General features: G+C 38.8%; 1 protein-coding gene across 8 annotated transcripts in view; it reads left to right on the forward strand.

The window, feature by feature from the left end:
* Positions 1–17,459, forward strand: part of FNDC3A (fibronectin type III domain containing 3A) — a 183,540-nt gene that overhangs the window by 43,083 nt on the left and 122,998 nt on the right. For all 8 annotated transcript variants that reach the window (XM_070048854.1, XM_070048856.1, XM_070048857.1 and 5 more), the window contains one exon: positions 1,239–1,314. In XM_070048854.1, coding sequence (XP_069904955.1) covers positions 1,239–1,314 — 76 coding nt within the window. The remainder of the gene's footprint in view (positions 1–1,238; positions 1,315–17,459) is intronic.

Here is a 17,459-nt window from a genome sequence, read left to right on the forward strand (position 1 = left end):
CTCTCTCACTCTCTCACTCTCTCACTCTCTCACTCTCTCACTGTCTAACTCTGCCTGTCAGGAAAAAAAAAAAAAGAAAAGGAAGTTTAGCAACAGGCACCAGAATTCCTTTTCTGGGAATCCATCATAAGGAAATAGTACTAATTATTACAAAAAAAAAATTAAAGTTCTCTGGCATTACTAACAATAATAGAAAAATTGAAAACTAACTAAATTCCTTATGTTAAGGGAGTGGTGAAGTAGTTTATGATGGATGGAAAATTTTGAGTTTGTAAGCCTTTTATTAAATTAACACTAAAAAGAAAAAGGATACAGAGTACAATATCTTAAATCTAGACTTTAGGATGTAATCAGTCCTGCGTGACATAGACTTAAGAAATTTATCAAAATATTGATGTTTACCTTGGAACTTTTTCTACCCAGTATTCTATTTTTCAAATGTCTTAAAAGTAATTACTCCCTTTATAATAAAAAGAAAATTACTTAAAATGATGTGATTAACACATTATCAGCTATAACTTAAGATGTCATAATAATTCAAATATGCTCAACTCATGCTTTACCTGTCAGTTTATAATTTATCTTTAGAAAAACCTATTACCCATCAACTGATGAACTCATTCTGTGGTTTGACTTCATCTTTGTTTCAAAGTGGTTTATTGACTTTCCAATAAAAGTTTGGAATAAAAGGAAGCCACTATCTTCCCTTTTTTGTCGTTAAATTTTTGATAAATATTTTATGTTTATTGGGTACAACAGATTTTGAAATATGCTTATATTATAGAATGGCTAACTCAAGCCAATTACCTTTTGTATTACTTCATACTTACTTTTTGTGTGATGAAGACATTTAAAATCTAGCAGTTTTCAAGACTTGTCATGAATTATGCTCACCATGTTGCATGATAGATCTCTTGAACTTATTTCCCCAATTCACACCTTATTTGTTCATTCTTTTAATAGTGTCTGTCCGTATAGAGTTGTCTACTGTGTACCACTAGTTCCATAAATATGACAAACATGTATGTCCCTGCTTTTTGGAGCTGAAAGTCTGAAGCGGCAAACAGATGCCACTATCTTTTCTTTCTGTTCTCTTTACTTTTGATTTAACTCTATTAACTTTTTTTACAAGCCAACATTGTAAATGTGCAATCCTCATATTCCTTCTCAATTTCTAAGGTTAAACAGCTCGCCTCTCTTTTACTGTTTTGATTAATGCTGTTTCTCTTGATTTTAAGGTTATACTGGTACAAGTTAATCCGGGGGAAGCATTTACAATACGAAGAGAAGATGGACAGTATCAGTGCATTACAGGTATGAATGATAATTTATTATCATTGAGACAGAAGAGACAAGTTGATGATGTGTAACTGTCTGTATGATTGTGGGTTCTTCCTTTTCATTCTCAGCACCAAGTAGAAGCACAAGCATTACCTTAGTTACCTTGACATTTAACTATTGCAGTAACATCATCCTTTCTAGTCCTATATCCTGGTTTTTTGACTGACCTTATTGTTCCTGTCACTTTCCTACTCAAAAAAAATCTTCATTGAATCCAATCTGGGTTCTTAGTCTTTCGAAAAAGATCATTTCAGCTTTCTTTTCTTTTCTTTTCTTTTCTTGCTCCCACTTCCCTTTTACTATTCCTTCCCTTCACTCTTTCTAAACCGACTTGTTCACTAAATCTTAAACCTGTCTCATGCTATTGATACTGTTTGCCGTATTTTAGAATTCACCCCCTACTTCTCCACTGCCAGCCTGTCCAAACAACCCTAACAATAACTGCAACACTGAGCTCAGATCTTACTTTAACAGATTCTTTGTACCCATTTTTTACTGTGCATCCCCTTAGCACTGCTGACTTGTAGGCTGGGTAATTCTTTGCTGTGGGGCTATGCAGTGAATTGTTGGATGTTTAACAGAATCTTTGGCCTCTACCTACCCCTCTGCTTATCCCCTTTATGTCAACAAAAGTGTCTCCAGATACCATCAAGTATCTTTGGGAGGCAAACTTGTCACCATTTGATGAGAAGCATTGTATGTGAAGATGAAGCAATAAAGCACGGGCTTTAAAAGTAGAGAAACTAGGATTGTTGCGGTGGCACAAAGCAGGTTAAGCTGCCACCTGCAACACTGTCATCCCATATGAGTGCTGGTTTGAGTCCCAGCTGCTCCACTTCCCGTCTAGCTCCCTGCTAATGCTCCTATGAAAGTGGCAAAAGATGGCCCAAATGCTTGTACCCATGCACCCACGTGGGAGACCTAAATGAGGCTCCTGGCTTCTGGCTTTGGCCTGGCCCAGCCCCAGTGGTTGTGGCCATTTGGGGAATGAACCAGCAGAGGGAAGATCTTTCTATCTCTGTCTATCTCTGTAACTCTGCTTTTCAAATAAGCAAATAAATATTTCAAGAAAAGAATCTGAATATTTTTTTATTTTTGATTGATTGATTCACTTACCTATTTATTTTAAAGACAGAATGATGGAAAGGAAAGAGAGCAAGATCTTCCATCTGCTGGTTCATCCCCTAAATGTCTACAATATCCAGGGCTGGGCCAGGCTGAATCAAGGAGCCAGGAACTCCATAGAGTCTCCTACATGGGTGACACATAGTTGAGTACTTGATCCATCATCTGCTGCTTCCAAGGCAAATTGATAGGGAGCTGGATTGGAACCAGAATAGCCTGGACAGGAAATAATGCTCCTATATAAGAGACAAGCTTCGCAGACAGCAACTGAACTCACTGTGCCTCAGTGCCCACCCCAATAACCTGGATTTAAATCTCAGCTCTGCTGCTTACTAGCCAGCCATATGGTCTTGCACTTACTACTTAATCTCTATAAATACATTTCTCACCAGTAAACTTCCCATCCTTGTCAATAACAGTAGGCCTATTAGAATAATTATGGGAGTTAACTAATTTGCTTAGTGTATACTCTAAAACAGACCTGGAACACATAAGGTACTCATTAAATGATGATGGTGAGTGCTGTGATGTTACTAGTGATAGCAGGTGATTCACATTCTCTTCTGAGACCCCATAATACGAGTTATTTTGCCATTCATTTGCCAGATAATTATGTGCTGTCTTGTAATATTTCTTCTATGTATATTTTTAAAGATATCTAAATGTTGTATTGTTTAACTTGAAATCTTTATTCTGTCTCTCTAACTGTGGTATAAGCGTTTTAAGAAGATACCATTTCTTACATTTTTTGTGTCCTCTTCAGTTTTTTGACCTATATGTTGGGTGCCTACCTAATAGTTGTGGCTTTAATTTTAAAAGAGAGGCCATTAGAGGGGCCAGTGTTGTGATGGAGTGGGTAAGGCCGCCACCTGCAGGGCCGGCATCCCATATGGGCACCAGGTCGAGATGCGGCTGCTCCTCTTCCTATCCAGCTCTCTGCTATGGCCTGGGAAAGCAGTAGAAGATGGCCCAAGTCCTTGGGCCTCTGCACCCACAACGGGAGACCCGGAGGAGGCTCCTGGCTCCTGGCTCCTGGCTTTGGATCAGTGCATTTCCGGCCGTTGCAGCCAATTGGGTAGTGAATCCACAGATGAAAGACTTCCCTCCCATCATCCCTCCCTCCCTCCCTCCCTCCCTCCCTCCCTCCCTCCCTCTCTTCTGTTTAACTCTGACTTTCAAATAAGTAAATCTTTTATTTATTTATTTATTTATTTATTGTAAATTTTTTAAAAAAAGAATGCATTAGAGGTTGGGTGACCATATGCTTTATCATCATAAAAATTCTTGGGGTACTTTGGAGAATGAAAGGACTTCAGTTACTATTGGACTGTTGGTTGAAACCAAGATCAACCAGGCAAATCAATAATTACAGTACTGCCTTCTCCCCCCATTTTACCTAGGCTGTCTAGTTTGTTTAATCAAAGAAGAAATAGATCTCTTTCCAGAGAAGTAATTAGTTCAAAAGTTAAAATTGAAACAGCCTGGCGTAGGGGTCAGCACTGAGGCATAATAGGCTAAGCCTCTGCCTACAGGGTCTGCATCCTCAGTGGACACCGATTTGTATCCTGGCTGCTCCTCTTCCAATTCAGCTCTGTGCCCATGGCCTGGGAAAGCAGTAGAAGATGGTCCAAGTGCTTGGGCCCAGAAGACCCAAAAGAAGCTGCTGGCTCCTTGCTTCAAATCGGCCCAGTTCTGGCCATTGCAGCCATTTGGAGAGTGAACCAGTAGATAGGAGACCTTTGTGACCTTCCCTCTCTCTGTAACTGTGCCTCTCAAATAAATAAATTAAATCTTAAAACACACACACACACACAACTTAGCATGGCGTTTAAACCTGGTACATCTTGGAGTTGGAAATTTATCTAAGTTAATTTAAGTCATTTTTGTGGCAGTTATAAACTCACAGATAGGAAGAATCCATGTATTATAGTTTAAAAAGAAACCATGTAGTAGGATGTATAAGCAGTATAACAAACTTTGCCTGTCTTTACTTGTCAATTAGACTTCATGAAAATGATTTCATATTTTTACTAGGTGCTTTATAGAATGTAAAATTCTAATAGAGCACACATTCTAGGTTTATTTGTACATCCCTTTTTATGTTGTTTTCAGTAAATTTTGTTTATAATGGAAACATTTCAGTTAGTATGGCATTAATGATTTCAAATGTATTTGCATATGAAGATCATTACTGTTTTAGTGTGACTTAAAATATAAAAACCAGTAATCACAGCTGGATAACCATGCCCTGAATTATAAAAAACTTATATTTCAAAAGTTAATTTCTAACTATAACCTATAAACCACCCCGTCCTAAATCAAATTGATTTTGTATGTGAAAGGGTCCCTTTCAATCCAGACTAAAAAGGCCTATCTAATTTGTAGTGCTAACAGTATGCTAGTAGTAGGGACTACTACATGTGAAGATATTTTTGCACAGGAACACATTTCTCTGCTTCAGTAGAAAACAGAGACTCCATTCCCTTCATGACAGAATGTAAAAATGGAAATTTTGTTTCAAATTACTGAGTAAAATTTGTAAAAACCCAGGAAAGGACAAAAAGGTAACCAAACAAAAAGGTTCTCTTTTTCTTTATTTGTATTTTTTGTCTTCCCACAATTACAAGATGGGAGCTAGATGGAAGGAATAGTAGTGAGCAAGGGACTGGGTTTGAAGTCTTTGTAAAGACTGAAGACCAGTATGGCCTCATTCTGAGCAAGAGAAGACAACAGGATGAGAAAAGACTAATGACTACTTTGTAATCACTAGTTTCTGTCTATGGCAGGATCACACCTGATGAGTTCAGGAGCTAGGTAAAAAGTGAGGGTAGGAATGGAAATGGAGGCAGCAGATAAGGAGAAAGAGAAAGTCAAAAGGGAGCAAAATCATATGCCTGTGAAGCTAACAGAATGATCCTTATGGCCCTAAAGTGTTCAAATTAGGCAAAGTATTCTCTGACAAGCCCTGTAATAATAAAAATAAATAATAATAAAAGTTTTCAGTGAAACAAAATTCAGATGACTCTGATATAAATTAATAAGCATTTGAAATTAAAGACCATTCTTTTTTAAAGTAGTTTTATTGTCAAGAATTTGTAGAAATAAAAACTGTGTTAATAAAGAACTTTAGAGCTATAAATATTTTATTTTATTAGAAGCCCAGGGTTTCTTGAGTTACAGCTAGATAGGCAGAGCCCAACATCATACTTTTTCTACTATTGCATATTTCCTGGAGAGACAAGTTACAAATTAGTTTTTCTGAGAATTTACTAAGTGCCTGCTGAGATGTGCTTTGCCAGTTGCTGGGGATTCAAAGAACACCATGATGCAGTTCCTGCCATTCAAGAACACAGTGTAGCAGGGGAAGAAATGGGAAAATTGAGTGCTATAATAGTGTAGAAAGAACAGTAAAGACACATATAGGGTGTCAGGAGAACATAAAAGGAGGGGTATTGTGGCAGAGTGGTATGTAAAGAAAGACATTTTTCCTGAAGATAGTGACACCTGAGCTGTCTTTAAGGAAAAGAGCAGTTGGCCAGATGGAGATAGGTTCTCAAGGCATTTTAGACAGAGGGATCAGTGTTCAAAAGCAGCAGAAGGAAAGAATGACTTGAATACTTAAATACAAAGAGATTGGAATTGCTAAAAAGTTGTAAAAGGGGGAAGTGACTGGAGATGAATTTGAAAATGTAGACAGATCTTTAAATAGCTTGACTACCACCACTATTAAATATCTTAAAGTCCTCTGACAAGTGTTTCAGTTTTCTATTCTGCTTAAGTTAGGTTTATTTATACTGCCTCATTATTTGGTTAGGTTTGTTTGTACTGCCTGCTTTGAATTCATGCCTCATTTTTTGCCATCTTAAGCTAAAATTCACTGACTTCAGTACAAATACATTATCACTTTTGAAATAAGGGTACTATCTTGAATCCGTTTTTTTGTACAGGGATGTATTTTGAAACTGATCTAACAACTTGATGTTTTTGTGGTGAATTGCTTCAATAAGCATGTTAACAAATTGTCATGTACAATGAGAGATATTGTAAAAATTAAGTCATTTTCCCCTGGTAAATTGTACATAGTAATGTAAAAATTTACTGAATATATAAATTTAAGTTTGATATTAGTGGATCATTGTAACATGTCAGAAGAGATTGGGCGCATTCCAGGTAGTATAGCTATAGACTGTAATATGTCTAAAGACTTCCCTTTTTTATTTGTGGCATGGTATGCAGAATAGGGAATTTCTAAATTTGGGTTACCAGGAAGGTCATAAAAGCATATTTCATGGAGATTACATAGTACACTTAAGATCCCTATTGTAGGAACTGACTCTCCTGGTGATAAATTGGTATCTCTTAGATACCATCTGTTTCATCTGTTCTGTGAAGACCTTCCTTCAGTTTTTTGTTTTGTTTTGTTTTGTTTTGTTTTGTTTTGTTTTTTTCCTCTCTCAGCCCTGGATATATGTGGAGAAATAACTGAGGGCATATAAGTTTTACAAATATTTGTAGTCCTGGTGCCTCTCATAGCAGCTAACACACAAAGTGCTCAGTACATATTTAAATTAAATGAGGAAGAACTAACATTTCTTGAGCAATTTCTGTGTGTCAAGCAAATCGAGTCTGTATAGACAAATAATTTTAACTTAAAACCCTTCTCACATATTGCTTTCTTTTTCTTTTCCATGACACCTCAACAGGAATGAATGGTGCTAAAGAATAAGATTAGAAACTAAATGTGTAATTAGTTTTGCATTACCATGGCACTTCTGCTTTGGTGTGATTCTATGTCATTACATGTCAGAAAAGAAAAAATATAGAAAAGGAAATACAGAAAAGGAAAGAGAATATATGGAACAGCCATATGTGAAGTTTTTATATACTCCGGCTCCTCCAAATTATATACTTTAAGAAGTCATGCAAAATACTGATGATTGTTTAATTTTTATTAACCCTTTAATAAGGCAATACTTAAGCGCATGTTGCTTGCATTTGAGTTCAAACTTTGCCACTTACTATTACATTAATCATATTAAACAATGTCATTTTTTTACATTCTTATACTTATTTATGCAAATAGAGAAAGGCTGAAGGGGAAGAAGATTCCCATATACACATCTTGTGGATCTAAGAACATAAGTTTGCTATAAAGATTATTATTAGACCATACCTTTTTTTTTTTAAGATTTTATTTATTTATTTGAGAGGTAGAGTTACAGACAGAGAAAGAGACAGAGAGAAATGTCTTCCATCTGCTGGTTCATTCTCCAAATGACCACAATGCCCAGAGCTGGGCCAATCTGAAGCCAGAAGCCAAGAGCTTCTTCTGGGTTTCCCACGTGGGTGGAGGGGCCCAAGTACTTGGGCCATCTTCTACTGCTTTTCCAGGCCATAGCAGAGCGCTGGATCAGAAGAGGTGCAGCCGGGACATGAACTGGCACTCAAATGGGATGCCGACACTGCAGGTAGAGGCTTAACCCACTATGCCACAGCGCCGGCCCCAGACAATACCTTTTGAAACACACTGTTTATATCTGTGGACATAGTGTTTATAATTGTGCAGCCACAGGCTGGCGCCACGGCTCACTCTAGGCTAATCCTCTGCTTGCGGCACCGGCACCCTGGGTTCTTGTCCCGGGTGGGGCGCCGATTCTGTCCCATTTCTCCTCTTGCAGTCCAGATCTCTGCTGTGGCCCAGGAAGGCAGTGGAGGATGGCTCAGGTGCTTGGGCCCTGCACCCGCATGGGAGACCAGGAGGAAGCATCTGGCTCCTGGCTTCGGATCAGGGTGAACCAACGGAAGGAAGACCTTTCTCTCTGTCTCTCTCTCTCTCTCACTAACTCTGCCTGTCCAAAAAAAAAAAAATTATGCAGCCATGTTAGATGATATACAAACCCTAATTATTTTATCACGGATTAACCACACCTACATTATGATGATTTGTAACATGGCTTGCACAATACATTTCAGCAAAAAATGAGAATGTGTTCTTCATTCATTGATTCATTGATTCAGTATTCTGTGATACAAAATTGAGTAAATAAGCACTTTTTATCTTCTCAAGCTTATTTGCAGATCTCATATCTTTATGGGAAGATTAAATGAATTTGATTACTAGGCCATTGTCAGTCTACAGCTTTGTCTCATATTGAGCTATCTAGGACTTTGTTCTCTAGGGCTGTCAACAGCTTTGCCAAAAATAAATGGCTTGCTTGTGAAATTTTTATGTGTCAGAAAGTTATAGAGATAGTTTAGATTACGTAAATACCAAGCTCAAGAAGATCAGAACATACTGAAATGGTAGATCAAAACTAATAGGATGGAATTTAATAAGAATAAATATAAAGTTCTACATTATGATTTGAATAATTAATTGCATAGGTACTGTATAGATGTGTATGTTAGGAGTTGCTTTTTGAAAGTGACACTTGTCTGTAAAAAACAAAAGTTTATTAAGATGATACTGAGACTGTCCCTTTTTTCATTCCGTTTCCTCCCTAACAGTTGAGTCCTGAAGCCATTAAGTGGTGCAAAGCAATATAGGCAGCACATTGGTGGGAACGGAAAAGGCAAGCCATAATGCCCTGAGTGAGATATCAGGACCCAACTTGGATGTGGAGTATATCATCTAGAACAGCCTAGTGGAGGGAGCTGGAGGCCAGGCAGTATGAGAAGAGAATTCACACAGGAACGAGACCAGGCAGGGTGTCTAAGTATAAGCTGAGGAAAATATCCTCAAGAATGAGTGGTATGGTATGGGGCGTAAGAAACTAAGCAAGAAGAAGCAGTTATCAACAAAAGGGAGTGATGCAACATGGAGAATCAGAGCTCAAAGAGTGAGAAGGCCATCTGTGTGAGTGGATAGCTGATAAGGATTGTAGGAGTGCAAGCAGTGTCAAACCATACACATTGCTGGTAGTATAAGAGCCCATGTAGACTAAAAAGGGTATCCACACAGTGTAGTCTGATTAGGAAATCATCAACAATGCCATGATTGCATCAATGACCATTCTCCATAGAACCTGCTTCTAATATAGATGCTTCTGCCACAGGAATCATATAGCTACCCACTGGATTATCGGCAGCTATAGGGGTGATGATCTTGACCTCACATCAAGGTGACTCCTCAGCACACAAAGGAGCTTCAGATTATATACATCAAAACAAATGACAGTGTCCATTACAGGGCAAGAGAAAAGGGCTTCTCTCTATGAATAGAACCTACTTATTTTAGCAGAACCAGAGCTACACATGAGTCATCTGTTGAATCTAATTTGCAAAAGAGAAAACGAAATCTTAGAGTACAAAAATAGAAATGTGAGTTCAGACAAGATGGTGATGGTATGCTTATCTTTTGGTATCCTGTTAACATGTTTAGGAAGAAGTTTGACAAACTATGATTGTCCCAATGAAGAAGTAACCAGAAGAGAAAAGAAAAATGAGATCATTCTTATTAAAAAAAAAAAAAAAAAAAAAAAAAAAACCTTGGAAAATCTTTGACCTAGAAAAGAGAGTAGTGACTTGGAAGAGAGCAGGTCCCCTGCACCTCTAAAGGAAGCAGATTTTGATGCAGGGAAGAACTGTTCGGTAGTTCTGTCTGTAAAAATGGAGTTGCTGTTTGGTCCTATCACCTTATGTGTTCATACATTAGTTGGATATTATAAAAGTAATTCCTGCATAGAAAAAGAAGTCCAATTAGGTGCATTCCAGCACTCATTCTAGCTGAACAGTCTTTGGTTTCAGAATTATCTTAATTAAACTGAGCTCTCTTTAGTTAATTCAGGGAAAGTAAAGTACTCTGAATCAGAGTCTTAAATTTAACAAGTATACCTGTGTGCTGGCACATTTAATAAAGTAATTGAACTAGTGAATGGTTATTGCTCATAGCAGACCTATAAACAGAACACCAACTAGTTAATTTATTAATACTCATTACAGTTGAAATAAGCACTTGGGAGACAAACTTCCATTAACCTTCTAAATTTTACAGGGACAGGAACAATTATGCTGTCTTTATCTTGGTATATAAAACCTTATTTAACTAAAGTACTCAAGGAATATTATCTTCTATTTTGTGTCCTTAACAACAGAAATTGTCTCTTTTCATCCCAGATTCTCTGTGCTAAAATAATGCCTTTTCCTTAGTATGTACTCTGTCAAAATGTTAAAATGAATTGCTAAATTTTAAGAAAGTATTTCAGTATACTTGTTTACCATGGCAACTACTTTATGTCAAAAATACATTTCTCTTTTTTTAATTAATTAATCCATTCACTTGAAAGAGTTGGGGTAGGGGGCAGAGAGAGAGAGATCTTCCATCCTCTGGATCACTCTCCAGATGGCCACAGCATTCAGGACTGGGTCAGGCCAGAGCCAGGAGCCAGGAACTTCTTCAAGTGTCCCATGTGGGTGGCAGGGGCCCAGGCACTTGTACCATCTTTCACTGCTTTTTCCAGGCCATTAGTAGGGAACTGGATCTGGAAGTGGAACAGCCAGGACCTGAACCAGCACCTGTATGGGATACCAATGTTGTAGGTAGCAGCTTTACCCACTATGCCTCAACACCAGCCCCCCAAAATATATTTATTTTACTTGGGGTATATTAGTGCCTCAAAGTCTTCAACATGAGCACCAGTTAAAATTGTACAGCTTTATGGAAATGTTAGTTTAAATATGAGCAGGCCTGTGGCACAGTGGCTAAGTTGTTGCTTGGGACACCTGTTTTACATCAGTGTCTTATTCAAGTCCAGGGTACTCCATTTCCCGTCCAGCTTCCTGCTAATGCACATCCTGGGAGGCAGGAGATAATGGCTTGATATGTTGGTCTCTGCTAACATGTGGGAGACTTGGATTGAGTTCCAGGCTCATGGCTTCAGTCTGGCCCAGTCCTGGCTATTGCAGACATTTCAGAGTGAACCAGTGGATAGAAGATGTTTCTCTCCCTCTCCCTCTGCCTCTCGCTCACTCACTCTTTCCCTCTTTCCTCCTTTCAAATAAAATGAAAGTAAATTAAAATTTAAGTTAAATAAATATGTACATGTAAATATGTACATGATGAGTCATAGCTGTCACCTAGATGTTGATAATTTGACCAAAAGTTCTGAATTTCGACTTGCTTTCTTATGATTTGACTCTTATGTATTAAAAAGAAAGTGGCATGGTAAATTGTTTTACTGAGAGGTATCACCTTTGTTTTCTCAAATTTTACCTTACTTAGGGGGAAGCCAAGAACCTAATTAACAATCCCAGACTGTACATTATCCTAGAGTTTCTAGACTAGAATCAAATCCAGAGTGGAGTAGAGTTATACGCTAGAGTTAGTATGGCTTCAGGCCCCACTCATCTCGGTCCCATTGCTTTGCCTTTTGGATCCAAGTGACACAGCCCAACTTCTCAGCAGCTGCTGCTGTTTTCTCTCTCTCTCTCTTTTTTTTTTTTTTTTTTTGACAGGCAGAGTGGACAGTGAGAGAGAGAGACAGAGAGAAAGGTCCTTCCTTTGCCGTTGGTTCACCCTCCAATGGCCACCGCGGCCGGCGCGCTGCAGCCGGCGCACCGCGCTGATCCGATGGCAGGAGCCAGGTACTTTTCCTGGTCTCCCATGGGGTGCAGGGCCCAAGCACTTGGGCCATCCTCCACAGCACTCTCGGGCCACAGCAGAGAGCTGGCCTGGAAGAGGGGCAACCGGGACAGAATCTGGTGCCCGGACCGGGACTAGAACCCGGTGTGCCGGCGCCGCAAGGCGGAGGATTAGCCTATTGAGCCGCGGCGCCGGCCTTGTTTTCTCATCATTGTTGCTGCCACTGGGACTTTTTCCTCTGCCAGTGGGGATTTATTTGGCCCGTCTTGCTTCTACTGTTCTCCATTCAAGAAGTAACCAGCACTGTTGCTACTGGGCAGTTACTGCAGCTCCTCTGTTGCCATTTTTCTTCTCCTTTCAGCTGCTGCTATTCATCAGTGCTTTTCTGTACTCACCTTATCTTCTGATTTTTCTTGTCATTACAGGGGATTGTCAAGGGACGAATTGTCCCAACCTATGAATACTGCTAGTACTGTTTCTCTTTCTCTGTGTGTTCTGGCATCATAAGTATAATCACATAGTTATCCTCCTTCCCACAGTTAGCTCTTTTATATTTGCCATCTTTTAGAGCATTTTTCACAAGTCCTTTAGACTCAACCAGATGACTTGATATCTATAATAGAATGTTTTTGTAAATATTTATAAACCCTTTATCGCATTAACCCCAACTCTGTTGCCTCAGGTTAAGATATTAGCTCTACAGAAGTTGGAGCTCCTTCTCTTGTCCTTCTCTTGTGTTCTAGTTTAAATCCTTATGCCCATAAGACTTACCGAAGCCTTCTTCCCTAAGATGTTTTTAACAGGAAGGGAAAGAAGAAGAGAATTTTCCTGTAAGTGATGATGTGCTGTAATATCCTGGAATCTGAGACACCTCTGCCCCATGACAGGGTTTGACAATAATTTGGAATTTATAGAAGTTATTTATGGAATTTATTGGAAGTTAAATGTCTGTTGTTTCATATCATGACTACTACAACTTTTTGCTGCAGTTATTATAATTAGAAGCATGAAATATTATCCATAGAACCGTTCTTCCTAAATTGACAATGATAAAATGTCCGAACAGGGAGCAGGCATTTAGCTTAGCAGTTAACAGTTAAGATCTCTTTGTCCCACATCAGAGTGCCTGGGTTTGATTTCCAGGCCCCTGATTCCAGATTCCTGCTAATTCAGATCCTGGAAGGCAGCAGTTATAATCCAAGGGGTTTATTTCCTGCTTCCCACATGGGAAACCTAGATTACATTCCTGGCTCCTGGCCCCTGGCTCTTGGCTCCAACCCTGGCTATTGTATTTGAAAAATGAACCAGTAGATGGGAATTCTCACTCTGTGTCTCAAATTAAAAAAAAGAAAGAAAGAAATAGTGATTTTTAAGAAGAAATAGCATAATATGTGATATGTCAATGAATTCATGACATACTGTTAAAGGCACTATGTCTAGGAATAAGTTGACCCAAGTTCTAGAACTAATGGGTGGTAAGTAGGAAAACAAATTTTAAGAAGAACTTTTGTGGGCCTGATGTTGTAACCTAGAAGGTTAAGCCTCTGGCTGCAACACTGGCGTCACATTTGGGCACTGATTTGAGATCCAGCTGTTCCATTTCCAATGCAGCTCCTTGCTGGTGAGCTTGGGAGAACAGTGGAAGATGATCCAATTACTTGGGCCCCTGCACCCACGTAGGAGACTTGGAAGAGGCTCCGGGCTTCTGGCTTTGGCCTGGCCCAGCCCTGGCCATTGCAGCCCTTTGGAGAGTAAACCAGCAGATGGAGGATAACATGCTTGCTTGCTTGCTCTCTGTCTCTCTTCTCTCTGTAACTGCATTCAAGTAAATAAAAAATAAATTTAAAAAAGACTGAACTTTGTAAGAAACAAAGTTAAAAGAGTTAGGAGAGAATATTTCCCCATCCATCTTTGGCACTGCATACTCTGGCTCTTCTCTTGAAGGTGTGATTATAGAGGACATTTAATTTCTTTAGAGGGGATGCTTGGAATTAATTCCCTTTAAAGCTCTTCACAAGCTTAAAAAGTTATGATTTGTAACCTTGGATAGATTACTTATGTTCTGGTTGTTGTTTTGCACATGTGTAAACTCAGGATGGGCCAGTACAGATTAAATTCCCACCAGCTCTCAAATTTTTACATATTTGTTAATAATTATATATTAAATTTATTTTAATGGGGAGATGAGTATTCTAAGAATTTTTTTACAAGACCACTATCTTTTGCCTGACTTTCCATTATTATAGATTGACAGAGCTTCACTAAATTCTTTTAAGGTCTTTTGAAATTATATCACTTCATTGAAAACAATAGCTTTTTTTTTTTCAAATCAACAGCAAAAAGCAGTGGCATTTTATTTTTTTGAAAGATTTATTTATTTATTTGAAAGTCAGAGTTACACAGAGAGAGAAGAAGCAGAGAGAGAGAGAGAGAGGGGTCTTCCATCCGCTGGTTCACTCCCCAGATGGCCTCAACGGCCGGAACTGCGCCAATCCAAAGCCAAGAGTCAGGAGCTTCCTCCAGATCTCCCACGCAGGTGCAGGAGCCCAAGGACTTGGGCTATCTTCAACTGCTTTCTCAGCCCATAGCAGAGAGCTGGATCGGAAGTGGAGCAGCTGGGTCTCGAACCAGTGCCCATATGGGATGCCGGCGCTTCAGGCTAGGGCATTAACTCACTGCACCACAGTGCCGGTCCCTGGCATTTTATTTTTTTAAGAAAGCTTTTATTTAATAAATATAAATTTCATAGGTACAGCTTTTGGATTTTAACCGTTCTTCCCCCATACTCACCCTCCCACCCCTACTCCTGTCCCAACTCCTACTCCCTCTCCCATCCCATTCTTCATTAAGATTCATTTTTAATTATCTTTATATACAGAAGATCAACTCTATACTAAGTAAAGATTTCAAAAGTTTGCACCCACACAGACACATAAAGTACTGTTTGAGGATTAGTTTTACCATTAATTCTCATAGTACAACTCATTAAGGGCAGAGGTCCTGAATGGGGAGCAAGTGCACAGTGACTCCTGTTGTTGATTTAACAGTTGACACTCTTTTATTTATGACGTCAGTGATCACCCGAAGCTCTTGTCATGAGCTGCCAAGGCTATGGAAGCCTCTTGAATCCACAAACTCTGACCTTATTTAGACAAGGCCATAATCAAATTGGAAGTTTTCTCCTCCTTTCAAAGAAAGGTACCTCTTTCTTTGATGGCCCCTTCTTTCCACTGGGATCTCACTCACAGAGATCTTTCATGTAGGTCATTTTTTGCCAGTGTCTTGGCTTTCCATGCCTGAAATGCTTTCATGGGCTTTTTAGCCAGATCTGAATGCCTTAAGGGCTGATTCTGAGACCATAGTATTCAAAACAATACAATTCTAATCCCTATATGAGTAAGCATTATTTACATTTTTTGTGATTAGCAAACTAAACCATGGAGAAGCTGTGTCTTAGAAAATCTTTAACTACCCTTAAAAAATGCTTTAAAGCATAGGTAACTTATTTTTCATACTGGTGGAAATCACATTATTGTATTTAAAACCTGGCCTTTTTACTTCCCTTTCTGAGTGGAAAGCATAAATTCCATTGGAGTGGCCCAAAATAATTGCTGTTGAAGCATTAATGAATCTTCCTTGTGGAGATGAATTATAAGAACTCATCCATTCATAAATTCAGCTCATTTCAGTTTAATCGAATGACTATGACTCATTCAGTGTATGTTGTGTAATACTGCAAGGACAACCGTCCTTGCAAACTATTAAATGTTACTTTTCAAGAGAAACTGTTAAATGTGACATAGTTAAGAAAAATTGCAACATTTGCATTAAAAAGGAAAATATAGGAAAATTCAATTTGACTATTTTCAAGTCACAAATTCTTTGTGATTTGTTTTTGTTCTAAGATTTATTTATTTGAAAGAGTTAATAGAGAGGGAGAAACAGAGAGAGATCTTCTATTCCTCAGTTCACTCCCCAAATGGTTGCAACAACCAGGGCTGGGCTAGCCAGAAGCCAGGAGCTTCTTCCAGGTCTCCTACATGGGTGCAGGGGCCCAAGCATTTGGGCCATCTTCCATTGCTTTCCCAGGTGTATTAGCAGGGAGCTAGTTCAGAAGTGGAATAGCCAGGACTCAAACCGGCACCCATATGGAATGCCAGAGTCACAGGCAGCAGCTTTACCACTATGCCACAACACCAGCTCTTAGCACAATAGCAGCTGCATCCACACTCCTAACCCCCATCCCATGGCAGGCAGCTGTGTTTCAGGAACAGCCTGAAAATAATTGTCAGGAACCAGGATGGATAAAAAGTGCCCTACCCTCCAGATGTCAGGAATCTGCGCTCTGATAGCTGATTACTGCTTTTGATAACTGAAGTATAGACCCAGAGGCTGGGAGCCATTGCTACTATAACTCTCCCAGTTGTTGCAAGCACCTCCCCCTCTGGCTAAAGTGACTTTCTGAAAATGTAAACTGCTAGCACCCTTTATTCTGCTTGGGAGCCAGACATTAAAGGCAATGCATATACAGGGAAAATTATAAAGTGACCATGTATCCCAAGGAAAGGCACAGGTTCAGAAACAGCCTGAAATTACCTTAAATTTATACTGACTGATCCATGGAACAGAAACAGGCCACAAAATTAAAAAAAAAAAAAAAACAACAATTAATAACAATACACTGCAAATTCTAGGGAAGGAGATTTCAGAAGTTACTGCATTATTAAATTGAAATGTCCAGTTTTCAACAACAATCACAAGTCATACAAAGAAATAGGAAAGTATGGCCCATTCAAAGGAAGAAAAAAAATCCACAGAAACTGCCCCTGAATAAAAGACCCCATGTTAGAGCTACTACATAAAGATTTTAAAACAGTTCTTGAAGATACTCAGCTAAAGGAAGACGTGAAGAAAATTAAGAAAATGATAGATTTAACCATTATGTCCCATTGTGCTATATATAGGACAGCTATAAAGATTTAAATTCAGCAATAAATATAATTCTGTGGTGACTTTGAAATATTTGCAGAATTGAAAACTTGGGACTTAATGGGTTAACAAAATAATATTTATTGATATTTAATAAAAAATAGAAAACCTCAGAAGAAATCAAATTATGGGGCTAATAAAGTACCATAACTGCAATTAAAAACCACTGGAGGGGTTCAAAGGCAGATTTGAAAAGGCAGAAGGAAGACTGAGCAAACTTGAAGATAGAAAAATGAAAAATGAAAATGAAATCTGAACAACAAAGATAAAAAGGGGTTAGAAGTTTGGCCTAGCGGTTAAAACACATCTAAGTGTGCCTGTATTTGATTCCTAACTCCAGCTGGTGATTCCAAATTCCTGCCAGTGCAGACCCTGGGAGGCAGCACGTGATGGCTCAGATGTTTGCATCTTGCCACTGTGTCCA

This window comes from Oryctolagus cuniculus, chromosome 9, assembly GCF_964237555.1.
Source record: "Oryctolagus cuniculus chromosome 9, mOryCun1.1, whole genome shotgun sequence".
NCBI classification, from domain to species: Eukaryota; Metazoa; Chordata; class Mammalia; order Lagomorpha; family Leporidae; genus Oryctolagus; species Oryctolagus cuniculus.